This window comes from Cetorhinus maximus, chromosome 29, assembly GCF_964194155.1.
Source record: "Cetorhinus maximus chromosome 29, sCetMax3.hap1.1, whole genome shotgun sequence".
Taxonomy (NCBI): domain Eukaryota; kingdom Metazoa; phylum Chordata; class Chondrichthyes; order Lamniformes; family Cetorhinidae; genus Cetorhinus; species Cetorhinus maximus.
In genome coordinates, this window is record NC_135907.1 from 9,672,774 (window position 1) to 9,698,642 (window position 25,869).

Below are 25,869 nucleotides of genomic sequence, written 5' to 3' on the forward strand. Positions count from 1 at the left end.
AGAGGCAGTAACAGGCTTCCATGGCAAGATGGCAGGGCATTCACTAGTAAGTAGAGTATTTAAAAGTAAGTAGGGTATTGAAAAGAGAGCAGGACATTCATTGGCCAGGAAGCTTTTACTCGTGAGCCAAGTATTTATGAACAGGCAGGACACGGAGGAGAGAAAGGGAGAGCTGAGGGAGGGGATAGAAAGGGAAGGAGAGCAGCATTGAGAGAGGGACAAAGGAGAAAGAAATTGGTGGGAGGGGGAAGTTGGTAAAGAGAGAAGACCTGTCTTTGCTCCTCCATTACTTTTATTCTCAATTTGTTTTCACCAGTTTGTACCCAGTACAGAGGTGATCCCTGGCAGTGAGTGTGGTAGACTAGTCTAGCTTGCATTGGCTTCTTTTTACATGGTAATTTTTTAGTGTTGCTCGGAGCACTCTGCTTGTGTTGTAACTTCACTGTCTGCACCTCTGACACTGCTGCCATCCCTTTGGTCCCTCTCTACTCTGCTTGATCTCTGGTCCAGGGATCCTTCATCCATGGGGCTTCCACTCAGGCTTCTTGTGTAGTCTTGCACCATACCTGTATCTTCCACCGCTGCTGATTCACATCCCACATCTTCCACATCCGCACTTTCTTTCTGGTTCTTGGGCTGGTCACCTTTGAGGCAGAAGTAGGTGGCTAACGACAGGAAGACTGATGAGAGAATCAGCTCAGAACCTGCCATGTAGAAAATGAGCTCGTAGTTCTTGAAAGTGTCGACCAGGCGGCCTGCCGGGAGAGTCAGAGATTCAACCCTGTCATCACACCTCCAGCCCAAACTCTACCTAGAAACAACTGACCATCTAGCTGCCTATTTCAACAGCAGAAACTCTGAGCCGGACTTCCCCACAAGTTTCAGGACCTTGACATTGGGACCAAATGGAGGTCCCGAGCCCGCGCTTGCCGGGAGCCAGACCGGGAGAGCTATTTTCCTGGCAGCAGCCCAATTGGCTGCTTCCAAGTTCGCCATCCAATCAATGATGGCGAACTGGCTGCTGACTAATCACAGGGCAGCCCCACGGAGAAAGAGGTGGGTGCTGCTGAGGCAGGTGGGTAAAATATGGGGGCAACTCAAAATGGAGGCATCCTTGGTGGGGTCAAAATAATTAAATTTTTTAGAGGGGCTAAGTAGGTAGGCCCCATTGATTGATGGGAAAACTCCTCTGGCAATAGTGTTTAGGCCCCAAGTGCAAACTTTCCTGTTGGTGCCCCCCCTCTCCCTCTTTGGGGGAATGAAGCCTCTGGCCACGATGTCAGACCGCCACAGGGAGGTTGCCTTCATGGAGCTTATTGCCTCCACATGCAGCAGGGACCACAGCGGCACCAGAAAAATGCAAGCTAACACTCTGAATGGCCCCTAATTGGGGTTTTAAATATATAGATTAGTTGCCCACAGCCTTGCAGCAGGAGCCAATCCAAATCCCTGCCCTACCCCAGAGAATCTTCCTGCCTCCCCCCACCCCTCTCTCCTCACCCCGGGGCTGGGACAATTAAGCCCTCGACATCAGAACAATGCAATCAAAAAGTCACAATATCAGAAATATTTCTCAATGCAATGAGCAGAGTTTTATCAAGAACCAGCCCCTTTAACTAGCCATGGAGAGTGAGGGTATTGGAGTTGGAGGTGTTGAGATATGGGGTTAATGGAGAGTGGCAACACAGGGGTATTTGGGGAGGAAGGCTATGGGGTGTGGGTATTGGAGAGTGGGTGTATTAGGGATGGGGGTATTGGAGAGGGTGTATTAGGGTGGCATTATGGGGGCTACAGAGGTATGGGAGAGTGGGGCTATAGGGGCTGGGGATATTAGAGAGTGGGGTATCAGGTGTGGGGCTTTTGGGGATGGGGGTTTTGGAGAGTGGTTATTGGGGCTGGGGGTATTTGAGAGTGTGGGTATTGGGGCTGGGGTATTGGACAGTGTGGGTATTTGGGGTGGGCATATTGGAGAGTGGAGGGCTATTGAGAGTGGGGGTACTGGAGAAAGTGGGTATTTGGGGGATGGAGGTATTGGAAAGTGGGGGATTGGGTTGGGGGTATTGGAGAGTGGAGATACAGTGTGGGATATTGGGGTTGGGGTATTGGAGAGTGGGGGTATTTGGGTGGGGGTATTGGAGAGTGGAGGTATCGATGTGGGGTGTTGGGGTATTGGAGAGTGGAGGTATCGGTGTGGGGTATTGGTGTGGGGTATTGGGGATGGGAGTATTGGAGAGTGGAGGTATCGGTGTGGGATATTGGGGTATTGAGGATGGGAGTATTGGAGAGTGGAGGTATCGGTGTGGGATATTGGGGTTGGGGTATTGGAGAGCGGGGGTATTTGGGTGGGGGTATTGGAGAGTGGAGGTATCGGTGTGGGGTGTTGGGGTATTGGAGAATGGAGGTATCGGTGTGGGGTATCGGTGTGGGGTATTGGGGATGGGGGTATTGGAGAGTGGGGGTATTTGGGTGGGGGTATTGGAGGGTGGAGGTATCGGTGTGGGGTATTGGTGTGGGGTATCGGTGTGGGGTGTTGGGGTATTGGAGAGTGGGGGTATTCAGGGGGGGTATTGGAGAGTGGAGGTATCGGTGTGGGGTATCGGTGTGGGGTATTGGAGGGTGGAGGTATCGGTGTGGGGTATCGGTGTGGGGTATTGGGGATGGGGGTATTAGAGAGTGGGGGTATTTGGGTGGGGGTATTGGAGAGTGGAGGTATCGGTGTGGGGTATCGGTATGGGGTATTGGAGGGTGGAGGTATCGGTGTGGGGTATTGGAGGGTGGAGGTATCGGTGTGGGGTATCGGTGTGGGGTATTGGGGATGGGGGTATTAGAGAGTGGGGGTATTTGGGTGGGGGTATTGGAGAGTGGAGGTATCGGTGTGGGGTATCGGTATGGGGTATCGGTGTGGGGTGTTGGGGTATTGGAGAGTGGGGGTATTCAGGAGGGGTATTGGAGAGTGGAGGTATCGGTGTGGGGTATCGGTGTGGGGTATTGGAGGGTGGAGGTATCGGTGTGGGGTATCGGTGTGGGGTATTGGGGATGGGGGTATTGGAGAGTGGGGGGTTATCCAGCCTTTTCCTGGTTGCCCACTGACCTGCTGATGGGGGTCCGATGAGCACAGCGAAGGCCTCGATGAGCAGCAACAATCCAATGGCACTGGGGAATTTCTGGGAGCCGACAATGTCCATAAGCACCTCGAACTGCAGAGCCCCGACCATCCCATAGGTCACACCGAAGAAAACACAGAAAGCGACCATCCCAGTGTACGTTGCTGCTTTGGCACTCAGCACATCGGTCAGTCCATTGCACAGCATCGAGAAACTGAAGAAATAGGCAACGCGAGGGCGGACAGCATCCAGACCCGCTACCACCCCACTCAGCGGCCGAGCAAAGATGTCAATGAAGCCAATGATCGAGAGCAGGAAGGCAGCCTCTGTATCAGGGACGCCAGTGTCTTTGGCGTAGTTAACAATCATGATGGGAGGTACAAAGAGTCCCAGCACCAGGATGAACTTGGAGATGGCGTAGATGATGAAGCCTCGGTTCCGGAATACACTGAAATCCAGCAGTTTCTGAGACTTTCTGCTTGCTCCTTTCTTCCTGCCGCTCCCCTTGCTGCTGTTGCTGGTCCCAACCGCTTCACAGTTCTCCATCTCCAAGCTGGTGCGGTCAGACTTGGAGGCAGGAAGCATCTCCTTCGCCTCAGACTTGTCCTTGCTGCTCCCCGTCAGACTCTCGAGGGGCCTCATGACGGCTCCACACGTGCAGCAATTGAGTAACAAGCCCCCCATGATGAGGAAGCCCCCTCTCCAGCCATAGTAATCCAGCAGGACTTGTCCGAATGGGGAGAGGGTACTGAGGAACACTGGGCTCCCAGCGGCGGCCAGTCCATTAGCGAGTGGTCTCCTTTTGTCAAAGTATCTGCCCAGCATGATGAGAGAAGGCTGGAAATTCAGAGCCAATCCCAGACCTGGAGGAGACAGAGGTGGTTAATCATCTTCAAATGAGGACGAATGTTGCCAGGCCTGATGAGTTTTTTCATTCATTTATTTATTATTAATGGCCCCCTAGGCTAGTTTTGATTGCCCTGGTTGAAAAAGAACAGCTGAAAACCTAAATTGGCATCTCCAAGGAGGTCACATGATTCCGAGCGGAGTGGAGAGTATATATATTGTGAACTCCAAGTTATCGCAATTGTACAGGGCAGTCTAGATCGACCAAAGGTCTTTACCTGTCCATCGTACGTGTATGTTCTGAAATGCAATGCAGTCAGGGATTGAAGGAAAGACTGACAGAGGAAGAGAGGAACTGGAGGAGAGAGAGAAAGACTGGGAGAGACGACAGGACAGGGTATTGGAGAACAAATTGGGAAGAGAGCGAATGACTAAAACAGAAACCTGCATTTATATAGCACCTTTAATGTCATAGAATGCACCAAAGCATACTGATGAAAATTCGGAGGGAGGTCAAGGATGGATCCCTGGGGGGACGCTAGAGTTAACAGAGTTAACAGTGCAGGAGATGGGATAAAAAGCCATTGCAAGTGATTCACTGAATACGACCAGATAAATAAGAATGGAGCCAGGCGGGCGCAGTCACACCCAGCTGAACAACAGTGGAGAGGCATTGGAGGAGGATGGTGTGGTCAAAGGCTGCAGACAGGTCGAGAAGGATGAGGAGGGAAAGTTTACCTTTGTCACAGTCACGCATAGGAGGTCGCTTGTGTCTTTGGTAAGAGTTGTTTCGGTACAGGCAGGAACAGAAACCTGGTTGGAGGGATTCAAGCATGGAACTGTGGGAAAGAATAGCATGGATTTGGGAGGTGACAACAGATTCAAGGACATTCAAGAGGAAAGGGAGGTTGGTGCTGGGATGGCAGTTTACAAGGACGGAGGGGGTCATGGATGGGCTTTTGAGGAGGCAGGTGGTAATGGCAGATTTGCCAGGAGTAGGGGAGGGCAGTTCCTGAGGAGATCACATTCCCAACTCCGGATCGTACCCCCAGGACCATTAACAAACTCCTGATTTAGTGTAAAACAAAAACAGAATTACCTGGAAAAACTCAGCAGGCCTGATTTAGTGTGCCGTGTCCACAGGAACATCCTGAGCTGAGCCCCCCTGGTTCACCGAAGCTGATTTTGAGAGTTGCGGCTTCACCGGGTGTTTCACAGAGTTGGCGGGTGGTGAAGTGGGGTGAGAGGTGGAGGGGGTGGGGGGGAATGCCTAGTGGTATCTGTCACTTTGATTAATCAATAATTACTACAAAAAAGCTCAGAGCACCTGATAATCTTGAAGCAATTGATCATTCCTGATTTACCGATGCAACATACCTGTAACCACTCCTGCAGTCAAGTAGAGCTGGGTGATGTTTGCAGAAAACGATGCCATAATCATTCCGGAAGAGGCCAATAAACCTCCAATCAACATGACAGGCCGGCAGCCAAAGCGATTCACCACAATACTGCACACGGGGCCTGTGACAGAGAACAGAGCCAGTGATGCCTGGGGCCTCCCACAACAACTGAACCATAATCCACGAGCAGCAATAGAAATATTCGGCAAGATTGGGATTTGACCCAATATCATGAAGTGTTTCCTTGAGGAACGAGTAGGACTCGAATGTGCAGGTAGTTCAACACTGCCCTTAACAGCAAACGCATCCCAAGATGCTTCCCAGAGTGGGGAAGAAAATGGACATTCACACTGAGACAAAGCAGGGTGACCCAAGGCTTGATCTAAGAGATAGGGACTGAGAAGGCTTTTAAAGGTGGAGATTGGGGCCTGTATTTTGGCAACTACCTTCAATCTGTGTCCCCTGGCTACTGACCCTCCTGTCGCTGGAAACAATTTCTCCTCACTTACTCAATCAAAGTAGTTTCTGAAGTTGAACAACTCCATTAAATCTTCCCTTAACCTTCTCTGTTCTAAGCATGAACAACACCGGCTTTTCTCACCTTTCTATACAATCGAAGTTCCGCATTCCCGGTACCATTCTGGTAAATCTACTCTGCACCGTCTCCATCGCCTTGGCATTCTTCCTAACTTTGTGGTGCCCAGGATTCTCCACAATTCTCCAGCTGCAACTGAACTATTTTGAAAGATTTCTTCGTCTCCGATGTATTTATTGGTAATCATTTTGGTGATCAGGATTGAAAGAACCAAAGGGGTTAGGAGATTTGGACACCGAACACAGGCTCCTCTGGGAACAGACTCCGACAGCTCATCAGCTGGAGCAGGGATGCCATGTCATTAAGGCTGGGCATCGATTCTGACCCCTTACCCAGCCCCCTGCCCCTGTCTCCAATTCATAGGCTTTATTCCCTGGCACTGTGGTGCCAGCGGCGACTCAGTGGCTCTGAATCACAAGGGCCTGTGTTCAAGTCCCAAGTACAAAATTCAAGGCTGATGCTGCACTGCAGTACTGAAGGAGTGCTGCACTGTTGGAAGTGCCATCTTTTGGATGAAGCAAGGCCCCTTCTGCCTGCTCGGGTGGATGTAAAATATCCCATGGCACTATTTTGAAGAAGAAGAGTTCTCCCTGGTGCCCTGCCCAATATTTACTCCCTAATCAACATCACCAAAAAAAACAGATTATCTGCTCGCTATCGTGTTGCTGTTTGTGGGAGCTTGCTGTGCACAAATTGGCTGCCACGTTTCCGACATTACAACAGCGACGGCAATTCAAAAGAATTTCATTGGCTGCAAAGCACTTTGAGACATCCAGTGGTTGCAAAAGGCGCTAAATAAATGCAAGCGATTTTTAAAATTTTCTTATGATGCCAGATTCACAGGCGTTCAGTTAACAGGCTGGTATTCTGCCTGGGCAGTGAGCCACAGGCTGGCTTCTGAGACCCACCTGTACCATAAAGCATGGCGAGTATGATGGAGGAGATCCAGGCAGTGTCGCTATAACCGATGTGGAAATCATGCATTAGCTCCTTAAAATACACACTGACGGCTTTTGGGAATGCATAGGAAAATCCTGTAATCACAAAACAACCAACAAGGACCATCCATCCCCATCCCCCATCAGGGGGTTTGACCGCCTGCGAGGTTCCGGGTCCGGGGTTACCCATCTATAAAACCAGAGTCTGAAAAACAAGAAACATCTTCAGTAAACAAATAAGCAGAAACAACCAGGGAAGGAGAGAGACCCAGATCCATTGGTACCAACCCAAATTTATCTGTACAAACCCAAACTCAACCGTACCAACCCAGACCCATCCATAATGAATCTAAACCCATCTGTGCCAACCCAAACCCATCCAACCCAACCCAGACCCATCCAACCCAATCCAGACCCATCCAACCCAATCCAGACCCATCCAATCCAACCTAGAACCATCAATGCTCAACCCAATGCCACCCACATCCAACCCAGACTCACCCACATCCAACCCAGACTCATCCATACCAACCCAGACCCACCCATACCCAATCCAGATGCTCCATACCTAACCCAGACACTCCATACCCAACCCATACCCACACATTGTCATAGTCTCCCAACCTCGGACGGCCCACTTCTACCTCCTCCCCAAAATCCACAAACAGGACTGTCCTGGCAGACCGATCGTGTCAGCCTGTTCCTGCCCCACGGAACTCATTTCTTGCTATCTTGACTCCATTCTCCATCCCCTTGTCCAGTCTCTTCCCACCTACACCCGCGATTCCTCTGACGCCCTACATCATATCAACAATTTCCAGTTTCCTGGCCCCAACCGCCTCCTCTTCACCATGGACGTCCAATCCCTCTACACCTCCATCCCCCACCAGGATGGTCTGAGGGCTCTCCACTTCTTCCTCGAACAGAGGCCCAAACAATCTCCATCCACTACTCTCCTCCGTCTGGCTGAACTTGTTCTCTCACTGAACAATTTCTGCTTATACTCATATCACTTCCTCCAAATAAAAGGTGTGGCTATGGGTACCCGCATGGGCCCCAGTTATGCCTGTCTCTTTATGGGGTATGTGGAACATTCCTTGTTCCAGTCCTACTCCGACCCCCTCCCACAACTCTTTCTCCGGTACATCGATGATTACTTCGGTGCTGCTTCATGCTCTCGCCTGGACCTGGAAAAATTTATTAATTTTGCTTCCAATTTCCACCCCTCCATCATTTTCACATGGTCCATCACTAACACTTCCCTTCCTTGACCTCTCTGTCTCAATTTCCGGTGATAGACTGTCCACCAATATTCATTACAAGCCTACCGACTCCCACAGCTACCTCGACTACAGCTCCTCATACCCCGCTACCTGTGAGGACTCCATCCCATTCTCTCAGTTCCTTCGCCTCCGTCACATCTGTTCTGATGATGCCACTTTCAAAAACAGTTCCTCTGATATGTCTTCGTTCTTCCTTAACCGAGGTTTTCGACCCACGGTGGTTGACAGGACCCTCAACCGTGTCCTGCCCATCTCCCGCGCATCCGCCCTCACACCTTCCTCTCCCTCCCAGAAACATGATAGGATCCCCCTTGTCCTCACTTATCACCCCACCAGCCTCCGCATTCAAAGGATCATCCTCCGCCATTTCCGCCAACTCCAGCATGACGCCACCACCAAACACATCTTCCCTTCACCCCCCTGGCAGCATTCTGCAGGGATCATTCCCTCCAGGAGGTCTACTCCTCCATCACCCCCTACATCTCAACCCTTCCTATAGCATCTTCCCATGCAACCGCAGAAGGTACAACACCTGCCCCTTTACTTCCCCCCTCCTCACCGTCCAAGGGCCCAAACACTCCTTTTAAGTGAAGCAGCGCTTCACTTGCACTTCTCTCAATTTGATCTACTGCATTCGCTGTTCCTAATGCGGTCTCCTCTACAAACGCAGACTGGGTGACCGCTTTGCGGAACACCTTCGGTCTGTCCACAAGCATGATCCAGACCTCCCTGTCGCTTGCCATTTCAACACACTGCCCTGCTCTCATGCGCACATGTCCGTCCTTGGCCCGCTGCATTGTTCCAGTGAAGCTCAACTCAAAGTGGAGGAACAGCACCTCATCTTCCGACTAGGCACTTTACAGCCTTCCGGACTGAATATTGAGTTCAACAACTTCAGATCATGAACTCTCTTGTCTATCCCCACCCCCTTTCCGATACCCCTTTTTCCAATAATTTATATTTTTAAATATATTTTTCTTTTCCCACCTATTTCCATTATTTTTAAATGTATTTCCATCCATTGTTTTATCTCTACCTTTTAGCCTATTTTGATCCCTTCCCCCCACCCCACCCCCACTAGGACTATCTGTCACTTGCTTGAACTGCTTTCTACCCTTAATGTCGCCATTAGCACATTTCTTAGCTAATATCACCACCATTAACACCCCTTTGTCCTTTTGTCTATGACATCTTTGGCAATCTCTTCTTTGCCTCCACCTATCACTGGCCCTCTATCCAGCTCTACCTGTCCCACCCCCCCTCAACCAGCTTATATTTCACCTCATTTCTATTTTTCCTCAGTTCTGATGAAAAGTCATACGGACTCGAAACGTTAACTGTTTTCCTCTCCGCAGATGCTGTCAGATGCTGAGTTTTTCCAGCTATTTTTATTTTTGTTCCATACCCACACATACCCAACCCAGACGACCCTTCCCAACCCAGACCCATCCACACCAAACCAGACCCATCCACACCCAACCCAGGCCCATCCACACCCAGCCCAGACCCTCCTTCCCCAACCCAGACCCATCCATACCAACCAAAACCTATCCATACCCAACCTAGATGCTCCAAACCCGAGCCAGACCTTCCTTACACAACCCATACCCAGCCCAGACCCTCCTTCCCAAATCCAGATCCACCCATACTGAATCTGGACCATTCCATACTGTTTTGACCATAGCAGATGTAAATTGCTGGGTAAACCAAATCCCAGAGGGAAACTTGGCATAAGGGCTGTACCCTTTTTTTTGTATTCTGAAAATGAGAAGAAAACTTACTGATCTCAGCAGCAAGAAGTCCAGTAAAACATTTGGAATTTTAAAAATTAAAAGTAAAAGTTTTTTAACAAAAAGAAAAGAAAACTTAGGCACACAGGATTACAGTTATACAGTTACAATTAGTCTTACAAAACATTCCCCCAAAAGACTCCCTACTTGGTCAGAACTACACATGAACACCTTCCAGGAAACACTCCCTTATAGATGTTTAACTATAAACATCTAGTAATATTACCTAAGGCAAACTGCTGTCACTTTAATAAAGGCATACCACATGGTCTCTTAAACTCTCTTCACTCTGCTGTGGAAACCTAAGCCTTCAGAACAAGACTACGTTTTGCAATCCAAGGCTTTTCTGGCTTGACTGGATGGCTGATTCAAACTGCATCTTCTCACAGCCTAGAGCTCCCACAGCCAACAGCCAACCTACAGCCCCTAAGCCCCCCATTGTAACTCTAGGATACCCTTTTCCCTCTTTCATCTCAGGTTCCACACCCCTTTGAAACTCAGTCTTCCAAATATAAAATCTTTTATGTTTCTATTTTTTCCATGCTTTAGGGTCAATAAAATGTAATATACCCTCTTCTGTCTACTCATGGAACTCCTGTAAGATGCAAAAATGTTCCTTGTCACCTCTGACTTCCCTTCGATATTCGAATGAACTCTCAACTTATCTAACAATGCAAATGTTAGATCCAACCTGTTTACTTGTACCTCAAAACCACAAATAATATCTCATTACAAATGCACAAACCTAACGCCTCTATCCTTTCATGTCTTAAACCTCCCAGACAATCTGTCTTTAGTAACCTTTCTCCAGCTTAATTAAATCATTTACACACATGCGCGCACAGACACACAGCCTTCCTCACAAAATAACACCATATTCCCCAAAAATATTTTAAAAAAATATTAATTTTCACATATACCAACCCAGACGCATCCATACCCAATCCAGACCCATCCATGCCCAATCCGGACCCATCCATACCCAATCTGGACCCACCCATACCCAATCCGGACCCATCCAGACCCAATCCGGACCCATCCATACCCAACCCGGACCCATCCATACCCAATCCGGACCCATCCATGCCCAATCCAGACCCGCTCATAGCCAACCCAAACCTATCAATACTCAACCCAGTCCCTTCCATACCCAGCCCACACCCTCCTTCCTCAATCCAGATCCATCCATAAAGGATCCAGTCCATTCCATACCACCCCAGACCTACCCATACCAATATTCACCCATCCATACCCAACCCAGAGTGTCCATACCCAGCACAGACCCATGCCTACCCAATTCAGGCTCACCCATACCAACCCAAACCCAACCATACTAACACATACCCATCCATACCCAATCCAGACCCTCCTTACCCAACCCAGACCCTCCATACTCAGACCCTCCATACCCAGCCCAGAGCCATCCTTATCCAACCCAGACCCTCCATACCCAACCCAAACCTAACAAGAGCCAACCAAGACTCATCTATTACCAACAAAGACCCATTCGTACCAAACCCAGACCCTCCATACCTAAACCAGGCCCTCCTTACCCAACCCAGACCCTCCTTACCCAACCCAGACCCATCAATACCAACCCAGACCCTCCTTACCCAACCCAGACCCATCAATACCAACCCAGCCCCTCCTTACCCAACCCAGACCCATCAATACCAACCCAGACCCTCCATACTTACCCAGGCCCTCCATACCCAACCCAAACACATCCATGCCCAACCCAGACCCTCCATACCAACCCAACCCATCCATGCCCAACCCAGACCCTCCATACTAACCCAGGACCATCCATACTCTCAGAGCCATTCATGCCCAACTCTGATGCAGTAACAGTGACCTGGACCCATTCACACCTGACCCAGGCCCATTCACACCTGACCCAGACCCATTCACACCTGACCCAGGCCCTTTCACACCTGACCCAGACCCATTCACACCTGACCCAGGCCCATTCACACCTGACCCAGACCCATTCACACCTGACCCAGGCCCTTTCACACCTGACCCAGGCCCATTCACACCTGACCCAGGCCCATTCACACCTGACCCAGGCCCATTCACACCTGACCCAGGCCCTTTCACACCTGACCCAGACCCATTCACACCTGACCCAGACACACCTGACCCAGACCCATTCACACCTGACCCAGGCCCATTCACACCTGACCCAGGCCCTTTCACACCTGACCCAGACCCATTCACACCTGACCCAGACCCATTCACACCTGACCCAGACCCATTCACACCTGACCCAGACCCATTCACACCTGACCCAGGCCCATTCACACCTGACCCAGGCCCATTCACACCTGACCCAGACCCATTCACACCTGACCCAGGCCCTTTCACACCTGACCCAGGCCCATTCACACCTGACCCAGGCCCATTCACACCTGACCCAGACCCATTCACACCTGACCCAGGCCCTTTCACACCTGACCCAGACCCATTCACACCTGACCCAGGCCCATTCACACCTGACCCAGGCCCATTCACACCTGACCCAGACCCATTCACACCTGACCCAGACCCATTCGCACCTGACCCAGGCCCATTCACACCTGACCCAGACCCATTCACACCTGACCCAGACCCATTCACACCTGACCCAGACACACCTGACCCAGACCCATTCACACCTGACCCAGACACACCTGACCCAGACCCATTCACACCTGACCCAGACACACCTGACCCAGACCCATTCACACCTGACCCAGACACACCTGACCCAGACCCAGACACACCTGACCCAGACCTATCCACATCAAGTCTCACCTACACCAAACCTTCAACCTTGGATACTGTGGTAACTTTATTTGACAAGGAACCCAAGGGCCTGGATATTAAAATCAAACCCAATCATCACAATTGGAGAATTTAAATTCAATTAATTAAGTAAGTCTGGAATAAAAAATTGTTTTCAGTAATGGTGACAGCGAAACTGCCATTTTGACGTATATGCCAATTTGGTTCACGAATATCCTTTAGGGGAGAAAATCTACTTTCTGACCTGGTCTGGCCTACATGTGACTCCAGACCATTGCAATGTGGTTATGGACTTTGCCCTGAATTGGCCTAGCAAGCCACTCAGTCACAGATCAACTATTACACTGAAGTATAATAAAGAATAAAAACACAGATCACCCAGCTGCAACCTAGGCATTAGGTTTAGGTGCAAAACAAACCCAGCCCAGTACACCGCTGGGGACTTGTCTCAAAACTGGGAGAGTTTCCCGCAGACTAGTCAAGTCTGACCTAATTGTACTCACGGAATCATACCTTACAGCCAATGTTCTACCTTCACCATCCCTGGATATGTCCTGCCCCACCGGCAGGACAGACCCAGCAGAGGTGGCGGCACAGTGGTATACAGTCGAGATGGAGTTGCCCTGGGAGTCCTCAACATTGACTCTGGACCCCATGAAGTCACATGATATCAGGACAAACATGGGCTAGGAAACCTCCTGCTGATTATCACGTACTGCACCCCCTCAGCTGATGAATCAGTGCTCCTCCATGTTGAACACCAATTGGAGGAAGCACTGAGGGTGGCAAGGGTGCAGAATGTACTCTGGGTGGAGGACTTTAATGTCCATCATAAAGAGTGGCTTGGCTGCACCACTACAGAGCGAGCTGGCCAAGTCCTGAAGGACATAGCTGCCAGGTTAGGCTAAGCCTGAAGCAGGTGGTGAGAGAATCAACAAGAGGGAAAAACCTACATGACCACATCCTCACCAACCTACCTGTCATAGATGCGTCTGCCCATGACAGTATTGGTAGGAATGACCACCTCGCAGTCCTTGTGAAGACGAAGTTCCATTTTAACACTGGGGACGTGCTCCACCGTGTTGTGTGGCACTACCACATTGTTAAATGGGATAGATTCAGAACAGATCTAGCAACTCAAAACTGGGCATCCATGAGGTACTGTGGGCCATCAGCACTTCATGGGGTCCGGAGTCAATGTTGAGGGTTTGCAGGGCAACTCCCTCCCGACTGTATACCACTGTGCGGCCACCTCTGGTGGGACTGTTCTGCAATGGGACAGGGCATACCCAGGGATGGTGATGGTGGTGTCTGAGACATTGTCTGTAAGGCATAATTTGGTGAGTCTATGTCAAGCTGTTGTTTGACATATTCTGTGGGACAGCTCTCCCAATTTTGGCACAAGCCCCCAGATGTTAGTAAAGAGAACTTTGCAAGGGCTGAGTGTGCCAATGTCATTTCTGGTGCCTAGGTCAATGCTGGGTAGTCTGTCCAGTTTCATTCCAATGGGAGTACACAGTGAGTACAGGGGACACGTGCCAATACTGATGGAGCTTTTTTTTATTCATTCACGGGATGTGGGCTTCGCTGGCTGGGCCAGCATTTATTTCCCATTCCTAATTGCCCTTGGGAAGGTGGTGGTGAGCTGCCTTCTTGAGCCGCTGCAGTCCATGTGGTGTAGCTACACCCACAGTGCTGTTACGAAGGGAACTCCAGGATTTTGACCCAGCGACAGTGAAGGAACGGCGATATATTTCCAAGTCAGGGTGGTGAGTGACTTGGAGGGGAGCTTCCAGGTGGTGCTGTTCTCATCTATCTGCTGACCTTGTCCTTCTAGATGGTGGTGGTCGTGGGTTTGGAAGGTGCTGTCGAAGGAACCTTGGTGAATTCCTGCAGTGCATCTTGTAGATGGTACACACTGCTGCTACTGTGCGTCAGTGGTGGAGGGAGTGAATGTTTGTGGATGTGGTGCCAATCAAGTGGGCTGCTTTGTCCTGGATGGTATCAAGCTTCTTGAGTGTTGTAGGAGCTGCACTCATCCAGGTAAGAGGAGAGTATTCCATCACATGGTGCATGGTGAGACATGGGTATTGATGTACCATGGGGAATACGGGGATACATGGTGATACATATGGGTATCAGGGAGGTGGATACAGGGGCTGGTATATGGTGAAACATGGGGTATTGGGAGCACAGGTTTCAGAGGGTGAACAGTTAACTCTTTATTAAATATATTTCCAAATTCAAATGTTTTTCACTCTCCCCATCAGACATGAAACATGTTCCACATCACCAACACTGTCAATCACAGGACACCCCTGCACCAACCCCCACTCACCTGTTCCACTAACTACACCAGGGAGTGATCCAGGCCTCAGCTCATCTGTAAAGGGATTGGCTGTTTGAGGGAAACTCGCTTAAGGGAACAGGAAGAGGCCATTCAGCCCCTCGAGCCTGTTACACAGGGTCAGGATGAGGCCATTCAGCCCCTTGAGCCTGTAACACAGGAACAGGAAGAGGCCAATCAGTTCCTCGAGCCTGTTACACAGGGACAGGAGGAGGCCACTCAGCCCCTCGAACTTGTAATACAGGAATAGGAGGCGACCATTCAGCTCCTTAAGCCTGTAACACAGGAACAGAAGGAGGCTATCCAGCTCCTTGAGCCTCTCACACAGGAACAGGAGGAGACCATTCAGCCCCTCAAGACTGTTCCATCAATCAATTAGATCATGGCTGATCTATATTTTATTTCCATCCATTGGCTTTCATTCTGGGACTTCTGATATCCCGTAATTTTCTCCTCCTTTTTGGATTTCCATTAGTTGCGTGTCAGTGGTGAAAGCAGGTCATTGAGTTTGTGTCTGACGGAGTTAGAGTTAATGAGCTCAAGGTATCTGAGAGTGAGGGCACGAGAGATCGATTGGAGCTGATGGGGCATCACCATTTTGACATTAATTTGTTCAGCTCAGAGTCCTGAGTTCAGCTTTGAATTCCTGCCTTTAATCCCCTGCACAGTTGGAAGTCAGCAGTTTTGCAGTGAAGCAGGGAGTTCAGTGTAAGAGTGAGAGGTGTTAGTGTAATCTCAATCTGGTCCCAAAGCATTAGTTTTAATAAAGTACAGAATCAGCATTAGAGAATTAAACAAACAAATGGCAAATGAAACCAGTCTTTGTGACTCAATGATCGATTGTGCATTTTCAGAATCTTAATCTGACATCTTGGAAAGGACACAAAACAAAACCCTGAACATGAGTCGCTGGAGAGAATTACTGTGCCTTAAACATCCAATTAACTCACCTTACTTTCCACAAAACTGCAAGTTCCAGAACCAACACTGGAATAAAGACTGGGCAAAATGAATTGTCCAGAAGGAGGTGGGTGTCACTGACTGAGGAGAGAGACTGGAGAGATTGAGATTGTTTCTACTGGGTCAGAAATAGTTAAAAAGAGACTGAATGGACTCTTTTTCAGATTATAAAGCGTTTGGATCGGGAATAAAGGAATATTTTCCTCTGGCTGGGGAATCAGTCAGGAACGATCATTAATTTAACATTGAAATGCAAAAATGTCTTTGCTCAGAGAATTGTTTTCAGTAGGAGATTTTCCTTTTTCTTTAATTATTCATTCATGAGATGTGGGCATCGCTGGCTGGGCTAGTTTTATTGCCCATCCCTAGTTGCCCTTGGGAAGGTGGTGGTGAGCCGCCTTCTTGAACCGCTGCAGTCCATGTGGTGTAGGTACACCCACAGTGCTGTTAGGGAGGGACTTCCAGGATTTTGACCTAGCGACACTGAAGGAACGGCGATATATTTCCAAGTCAGGATGGTGAGTGACTTGGAGGGGAACTTGTAGATCATGGTATTCCCATGCATCTGCTGCCCTTGTCCTTCTAGATGGTAGAGGCAGCTGGTTTGGAAGGTGCTGTCAAAGGAGTCTTGGTGAGTCACTGCAGTGCATCTTGTAGATAGTACACACTGCTGCTACTGTGCGTCCGTGTTGGATGAAGTGAATATTTAAGGTAGTGGATGAGGTGCCAGTCAAGTGGGCTGCGTTGACCTGGATGATGTTGAGCTTCTTGAGTGCTGTTGGAGCTGCACTTATCCAGACAAGTGGAGAATTTTCCATCACACTCCTGACTTGTGCCTTGTAGATGATGGACTGGCTTTGGGGAGTCAGGAGATGAGTTACTCGTCACAGGATTCCTAGCCTTTTGACCTGCTCTTGTAGCCACAGTATTTATATGGCTGGTGCAATTCAGTTTCTGGTCAACAGTAACCCCCAGAACGTTGATAGTGGGAGTTTCAGCAATGGTAATGCCATTGAATGTCAAAGGGGGGAATTCTCTCTTGTTGGCCATGGTCATTGCCTGGCACCATGAGTGTCACTTGCCAATTGTCAGCCCAAGCCTGAATGTTGTCCAGGTTCTGCCGCACACGAGCACAAAATGCTTTAGTATCTGAGGAACTGCAAATGGAATTGAACATGGCGTACACAGTGCACAGATCTAGGGGTGCAGGCATACTGATATAAGCTTACAGTTACATCGCTCTAGGGTTAGAAATAGACAGATCTAAAGGCGTAGATACATTGATGTAGGAGGTTCTTAGGATCATATGCACTTAAGAAATAAGAGCAAGCATAGATCATTCAGCCCATTCGAGCTCCCACCATTCAATGCAATCACAGCTGACTGGGGGTTCACCTACGTAGAAAACGAAAATGAGCTGAGCAGGTACAGAAGATAATCCAAAAAGCAAATGAGATGACCTTCTATAAATCCAGAGGATTAGAATAGAAGGTGTTAACAGTCATTCTTCAGGGTCAGGAGTACAAAGCCCTAGTTAAACCACACCTGGAGGACTGTGAGCAGTTCTGGGCACCACAATATTCGCCTTGGAGGGTGTGCTGGGTGTATGCTGGGCCCTAAGGGTTAAATTAAAAGGTGCAAATGGGCGAGAGGAACAGAAGGGCCTGAATGTACAGATAGACAGATCACTAAAAGTAGTGACGCAAGTTAATAAAAATGCCAGCAAAGCACTTGGGTTCATTTCTAGAGTAAAATTGAAAAGCAGGGAAGTTACATTAAACTTGCATGGAACCTTGTTTAGACCACGCCGAGCATACTGCACACAGTTCTGGCCTCCATACGTTATGAAATGATATGGAGGCACCAGAGAAGGTGCAAAAAAATATGCAAAGGGTGACTCCAGAAATGAGATTCTACACAGATCAGGAAATATTGAACAGACTGGGGCTCAGAAAAAATGTTTCCGCTTGTGCAGGGGTGGTTGGGTGGGGGGGGAGGTCAAAACTAGGGCCATAAATAGAAGGTAGTCACCGGTAAGATCAATAAGGAATTCAGGAGAATCATCTCGACCCAGAGAACAATGAAGTGAATAGCCGAGAGAAGTTTTAAGGACAGCTGGATAAGTATATGAAGGAGAAAACACTCGACACGTATGTTCATAGGGTTAGATGAAGTGGGAGGAGGTTAAACACCAGCATGGAACAGTTGGGCTGAATGGCCTCCGTGTTGTATATTCTACGTAATTTGAAGGGAATCAGATATACACTGTAAACACAAAATTCAATCAGATTTATTCATAAAAGTAGCACTCAGCTTATCTACATAAATACACAGTGACAAACAACGACCTGCAATTTTATAGCCTCTTTAACATAGTTAAATGGCACAAGGCACTTCATAGAAGTGTAAACAAACACATTTTGACTGTGAGCTATGTAAGGAGATCTTAGAATAGGTGACTAAAAACTTGGTCAAAGAGGTAGGTGTCATGAACCATCTTAAAGGAGGAGAGAGAAAGAGACATTTAGGGAGGGAATTCCAGAGCTTAGGGTCCAGGCAACTGAAGGAACGGCTGCCAATAGTGGCGTGATTAAAATCAGGGATGCTCGAGAGGCCATAGAAAATAGGAACAGGGGTAGGTCATTCGGCCCTTCGAGCCTGCTCCGCCATTCATCATGATCATAGCTGATCCTCTGTCTCAATGCCGTACTCCCGCGCTATCCCCATGCCCCTTGATTTATTTGAGTCCAGAAATCTATTTATTCCCTTCTTAAATATATTCAGTGTCTTGGCCTCCACAGCCTTTTGTGGTAGAGAATTCCATAGGTTCACCGCCCTCTGAGTGAAGAACTTTCTCCTCATCTCAGTCCTAAATGGCCTACCCCATATCTTGAGACTGTGACCCCTTGTTCTAGATCCCCCCAGCCAGAGGAAATATCATCTCTGCATCCAGTCTGTCCATCCCTGTCAGAATTTTATGTTTCAATGAAATCTCCTCTTATTCTTCTAAACTCCAGTTAATACAGGCCTAGTTGCCCCAATCTCTCTTCATACGACAATCCTGCCATCCCAGGAATCAATTTGGTGAACTTTTGCTGCGCTCCCTTTATGCCAAGAAGATCCTTTCTTAGGTAAGGAGACCAAACCTGCACACAATACTCCAGGTGTGGTCTCACCAAGGCCATGTACAGCTGCAGTAAGACATCCTTACTCTTGTACTCAAGTCCTCTCGCAATGATGGCCAATATACCATTTGCCTTCTTAACTGTTTGCTGCACCTGCATGCTTGCTTTCAGTGACTGGTGTACAAGGACCTTTGTACATCAACATTTCCCAATCTGTTATTCCGTTTTTCCTACCTAAGTGGATAACTTCATACTTATCCACATTATACTGCATCTACCATGTGTTTGCCCACTCACTCAACCTGTCTAAATTGCCTTGAAGCCTCTTAACACCCTCCTCACTGCTCACATTCCCACCAAGTTTCATGTCATCAGCAAACTTGGGAATATTGCATTTGGTTCCCTCATCCAAATCATTGATAGATATTATGAGTAGCTGAGGCCCAAGCACTGATCCCTGTTGTACCCCACTAGTCACCACCTGCCACTCTGAAAAAGACCCATTTATTCCTACTCTTTGTTTTCTGTCTGCTAACCAATTGTCAATCCATGCCAATTGGATGAGTTCAGAGATCTTGGAGGGTTGTGGGGTTGGAGGAGATTACAGACAGAGCGAGGGTTGAGGCCATGGAGGGATTTAAAAACAAGGATGAGAATTCTAAAATCGATGGATTGTAGGATCAGGAGCCAGTGTAGGTCGGCAAACTCAGGGGTGATGAGAGAACGAAACTTGGTCCAAGTTAGGGTACAACAACAGGGCTTTGGATGAGTTCAAGTTTACAGAGGGAGCAAGTTAGAGTCCAGCCAGGAGAATGTTGCAATAGTCGAGTCTAGAGATAACAAAATTGTGGGTCAGGTTCTCAAAGGAGATGTGTCGGGACAAAGTCAAGCACTCTTTATGGAGTTGGGATTTTGTTGTCTGAGGGATAGAGAGGATAAGGGGTAGGACATTCAGCTCAGGGTCAAATCTGACATCAGGGTTGCAAACAGCCTGGTTCGTTGTTAGATAACGGTCAGGGTGAGAGATGGAGTCATATCTGCAGTCCCACATGTACATAGAGCACAGGTTTAACATCAGTACGACAACAGAATTGTTCTAAACTTGGAACAGCAAAGGGAATATATGAATAGCTGTTGAAAGAGACAGAGAAAGCTTCATTCACTGAGGAGTAGCATGTTTGAGAGAGAGAGAGAGAAAGAGAGAGAGAGAGAGACAGTCTCCGAGAAAGGGGGTAGGAGAGTTGTGAGAGCTCAACCAGACCAGAAACACTGCCCGTTGAAACTTTCATTTTTCAGTTAACGCACAATTGTTTTCATATTATTGTTAAACATTCTCAGTTGGACTCTGGTGGTTAGTGAGTGAGTAGAGACAGTAAGAATAGAGTGAGGGAGCCCAGTGTGAGCTAGTGCAACCCGATTCAGCACAGGTTGGTCCAGCCCAACCCAGCCTGACCCAGTCCAGCCCAGCTCGACCCAGCCTAATCCACCCTGACCAGTCCAGCCCAGGCCAGCAAGACCCAGCTCAATCCAACCTGACCCAGTCCAGCCCAGCCTGATCCAGTCCAGCCAAGCCCAGCTCAACCCAGCCTAATCCAACCTGACCTAGTCCAGCCTAATCCAACCTGACCCAGTCCAGCCTAATCCAACCTGACCCAGTCCAGCCTAATCTAACCTGACCCAGTCCAGCCTAATCCAACCTGGCCCAGTCCAGCCCAGGCCAGCAAGACCCAACTCAATCCAACCTGACTCAGTCCAGCCCAGCCTGATCCAGTCCAGTCCAGCCCAGCTCAACCCAGCTCAATCTAACCTGACCCAGACCAGCAAGACCCATCTCAATCCAAAACAAAAACAGAATTACCTGGAAAAACTCAGCAGGTCTGGCAGCATCGGTGGAGAAGAAAAGAGTCGACGTTTTGGGTCCACACGACCCTTCAACAGAACTGATCCAGCCTGACCCAGCCCAATCCAACCTGACGCAGTCCAATCCAGTACAACCCAGCCCAAAAAACTCCTGGCCCAGTCCAGTCCAACACAGCATGACCCAGCCGAACTTGATCAAACTGAAGCTGACCCAATCCAGGTCATTGTCAACTCCTTCTCTGAAGCATATGAGAAAATGGGCCTTTCACTAAATACCTGGAAAACTGAGGTCCTCTTCCAACCAGTTCCCACAGCAAAACACCTCCACCTGTCGATTAAGACCAGCAGTAAGATCCTGGGAAATGTGGACCATTCCCTGTATTTTGGGAGCCTTCTCTGAATGAAGGCAGACGTAGACGACAAAATCCATCATTGTCCCCAGTGCGCCAGCTCAGCCTTCAGCCGACTGAGGGAAAGGGTATTTGAGGACCAGGATCTCAAACCCAAAATTAAGGTCATGGTTTACTGGGTGGCAGTGATCCCTGTACTCCGATATGCTTCGGAGACTTGGACAACCTACAGCAGGCACCTCAAAGCACTGGAGAAGTGACAGCAGTAGGGCCTTCACAAGATCCTCCAAACCCAGAGGTAAGAAAGGTCCAACAGCAACATCCTCTCTAAAGCCAACTTGCCCAGCATCGAGGTGCCAATCACTCAAAACCAGCTCCACTGGGTGGGACATGTTGTCCGCATCCCTGACACCAGATTCCCAAAGCAACTGCTCCACTCGGAACTCAGCTGCAACAGCCGATTCCCTGGAAGACACTGGAAACGCTTTAGCGATGCCCCCAGAACATCCTTGAAGAGGTCAGACATACCCACAGAGTCAGGGGAGACTCTGGCTTGTGACCCAGTAAAATGGAGAATGCTCATTGGGGGGGAGGCACCGAACACATCCAGAGACTTCATCGGGAATGTGCAGAGGTGAAGTCGAGGCATCGGAGGGAGCGCAGGAAACTCCAAACAAACCCGTGTAGCCCACCCTCCAAACACCACCTGCCCGACAGGGGGGGGCAGAACCTGCAGGTGGTGCATCGGATTTATCAGCCCCCCGGAAAACCCAGGGGAATCTGAGTGGAAGCAAATCATCCCAGATCCTGAGGGGCTGCCTGAGGGGAGGAGATATAATCTGGACACAGGTGGAACATGATGTCTGTTCCAGAGCACCCCCTTGGGCACTGCCCTGTTCTCCAGAACCTCACCGACCAGGGCTCCTCACTCAGTCAGGATTCATTCCCTTTTGGAGGGAATACAGTGTCTGCAATCTAAAACACATCCAGCCAGGCCAGTCCTGAGCTCTGAGGACGGAGTGAGAGAGCTAAGCAGCGAGGGGACAGAGAGGATCCTCCTCTCACCCTCTTCCCCCCACCCCTTCAAACCAAATCTTCACTCTGCTCCTGTCTCTGCTCCCCTCTCCCCCTCACCACCTGCAGTGATGACCTTCATTTCTAAATCTTTTCAAAGGGTTTCGGCCGGCAGTGAAATGGTTAAATGGGGGGGTTGAAGAGAATTGCAGCAGCTGAATTCTGAATTCGCTCCCCCAGCAGTGACAGCAAAAGAGTTAAGGTCACATCTTTGACTCACCCGCGATGCGTTACCCAAATTCTGCTAATTCTTGTATCGACTGCACTTCAGTGCCAGCTACAAGTTTCAGATTGTACTTCCCCGCGACTCCCTGATCCCAGTCGAGTTGTTGGTTATTGGCTGCCACCTCGCTCTGTGTTAACGCTCCCTTTGGCACAGAATGAATCGATTTATCAGAAAATCCCTGAGTTTTGGCTGAGAGAGAGAGAGAGATTTCACAACCTGCGGGAGGAGGCGAGAACAACATTCCTCATCAAACCTCAATCCCCCCCCCTTAGCCTAAAATCCCCGCAGTGTCAACCGTTACATCAAACTTACCAACACTTAACACATCACCTTACTCACAACGATCCGTACAACCCATCCTTACCTCTAACATACAATTAGACCTACCTTCCACCTAACTTACAATCCATCTTATAACCATTGTGCATCAGAGGTGTTCCACAAACAGAAGGAAGGAATAGTCTGTTCATGTGTTTTTGGTGGCCTTGGTTGATTGTTTTCTGGGACATAGGGCAGAACTCTTCAACAGCGATTCCTGCTCTAATGTGGTTTGAAATAAACAAGAGGGGACAAGTTGAACGGGGCAGGACCCCCTCATCCATCTTCTGAAATCAAATCTCCAGAGTTTTACTTCACCTTATGGTATTGCTGAGGAAAGAGACATGGGCTTGTCCAACCTTTTCATCTTGGACTCATCAGGACAGATCCAGAAGACTATCAATCTCAAAGGGAACAACTATTGGTACAGAGGGATCTGGGTGTTCTTGTGCATGAAACACAAATTGTTAGCATGCAGGTGCAGCAAGTAACTAAGAAGGTAAATGGAATTTTGGCCTGTTTTGGCGGGGGTTGGAGTTTAAAGATAGGGAAGTATTGTTACAACTGTACAGGGTGTTGGTGAGGCTGCACCTGGAGTAGTCGTGTACAATTTTGGTCCCTATATTTAAGAAAGGATATACTGGCATTGGAGGCAGTTCAAAAGAGATTCACTAGGCTGATTCCTGGGATGAAGGAGTTGACTTATCAAGAACGACTAAACAGGTTAGGCCTTTATTCATTAGAGTTTAGAAGAATGGGGGAAGCTACCTCAGGGAAGCGTGCTTGCACCACTGCTGTACAACATCTACACGAATGACCAATACAGACGGTGTCACACGCCATTTTATATATGCTGATGACTTATGTGTCACTGCCCAAAGCACTGATTTTAACACCGTGGAGCAAACGCTTTCTGAGGCCTTGGAGGGACTAACATCCGACTATGAAGATAACCACCTTCGCGCAAACCCATCAAAGACGCAAGTTTGTGCATTCCACCTCAGAAAGCGTGAAGCCAAACGCCAGCTTAAAGTAACCTGGTGTGGAGCAACACTGACGCATTGCGAGCACCCTATCTACTTAGGAGTCACCCTTGACAGATGCCTCACCTTCAAGAACCACATCGAAAAGACAAAGGCAAAAGTGAGCACACGAAACAACATCCTGAATAAGCTCACAAACACTAAATGGGGAGCAAGCTGGAAAACATTGTGAACCAGTGCACTTGCTCTTTGCTATTCCACTGCCGAATATGCCTGCCCTGCATGGGAAAGATCTACTCATGCTAAGAAGATGGATTCCGTTCTGAATGCAAGCTGCCGACTTATCACAGGTTGTTTAAAACCAACAAACACCAACAGCCTATATATCCTGGCGGGTATTGCTCCCCCTGATATAAGAAGAATGGTAGCCAGCAAGAAAGAGCGACTCCATCAAACATCAGATGAGAGACACCCTCTACATGGTCATACACCTACACCCAGCCACCTAAAGTCAAGGAAGAGCTTCATGAACAGTGTTGTTCCATTACAATCAACCCCATCTGAAGCCCGCATCACCTTGTGGAAAGACCAGCTCGCCAGTCTCAAACAACCCCCAGTGATGGAAATTCTAACGGATGAAAGCCTTTACCCAGGAGCTAATTGCAACTGGGCAACCTGGAAGTGCCTTAACAGATTTAGGACTGGTGTAGGTCGTTCAAAGGTGTCACTGAGCAAATGGGGATATACAACCTGCCCGACAACTGGTGAATGTGGAACTGAGCCACAGACTATGCAACATTTCCTGCAATGTCTATTGCTAGAGGAACCCTACATTGTTGCAGATCTTGCTGAATTCAACAACAAGGTGCAAAAATGTGTCCAGTTCTGGCTGGGCCATGTATAGACTGTCCGTGGACACGATAAGAAGAAGAAGAAGAATGAGGGATGATCTTATTGAAACATACAAGATTCTGAGGGGGCTTGACAGGGTAGATGTTGAGAAGATGTTTCCACTAGTGGGGGAATCTCGAACTAGGGGACATAGTTACAGGATAAGGGGACACTCAATAAAAATTGAGATGTGAAGGAATTTCTTCTCTCAGAGGGTAGTGAATGTCTGGAATTCTCTACCCCAGAGAGTTTGGAGGCTAGATCACTGAAAGTATTTAAAAAGGAGGTAGATAGGTTTTTGAAATATCGGGGAGTTGAGGGCCATGAGGAGTTGAGGCCTGGGACAGATCAGCCATGATCTTATTGAATGGCGGGGCAGGCTTGAGGGGCTGAAAGGCCTACTCCTGCACCTATTTCTTATGTTCTTATACTGCACGAGAAGATGTTGTGCTGATCTAGCACATGCATATTGCAGGATACCCAATGACTTGGCTGATTTTCACATACAACATGGATGTTTGGTAGTGTTGTGAGGCCTCAAGGCCAACCCAGACATGCACATCTGTAAGTTCGACAAAGGGACTGCAATAGTTATCCTTAATAAGTGTGACCATATTGATGAGCTGCACGCTGTTCTTAATGACCCCCAACACCTCATCCCCTTCTCACGGCACCTTCCCATGCAATCGCAGAAGGTGCAACACCTGCCCCTTTACCTCCCCCTTCCTCACTGCCCAAGGCCCCGAACACTCCTTTCAGGTGAAGCAGCACTTCACTCGCACCTCCTACAATTTGGTCTACTGTATTCACTGTTCCCAATGTGGTCTCTACATTGGGGAGACTAAACGCAGATTGAGTGGCTGTTTTGCAGAACATATTTGCTCAGTCCGCAGCATGACCTAGACCTTCCTGTCACTTGTCATTTGAACACATCATCCTGCTCTCATGCCCGCATGTCCATCATTGGCCTGCTGCAATGTTCCAGTGAAACC

At 48.7% G+C, this 25,869-nt stretch overlaps 1 protein-coding gene across 1 annotated transcript; it reads right to left on the bottom strand.

Moving 5' to 3' along the window:
• Positions 1 to 22,851, bottom strand: slc16a8 (solute carrier family 16 member 8). Its single transcript, XM_078532108.1, has 5 exons — positions 22,680 to 22,851; positions 6,854 to 7,088; positions 5,328 to 5,471; positions 3,092 to 3,967; positions 1 to 755 (listed from the first exon to the last, which is right to left on the bottom strand). Exons 2-5 carry the CDS (start codon positions 7,071 to 7,073, stop codon positions 403 to 405), a joined length of 1,593 nt encoding a protein of 530 aa, XP_078388234.1. The 5' UTR covers positions 7,074 to 7,088; positions 22,680 to 22,851; the 3' UTR covers positions 1 to 402.
• Positions 22,852 to 25,869: the final 3,018 nt, after the last annotated feature.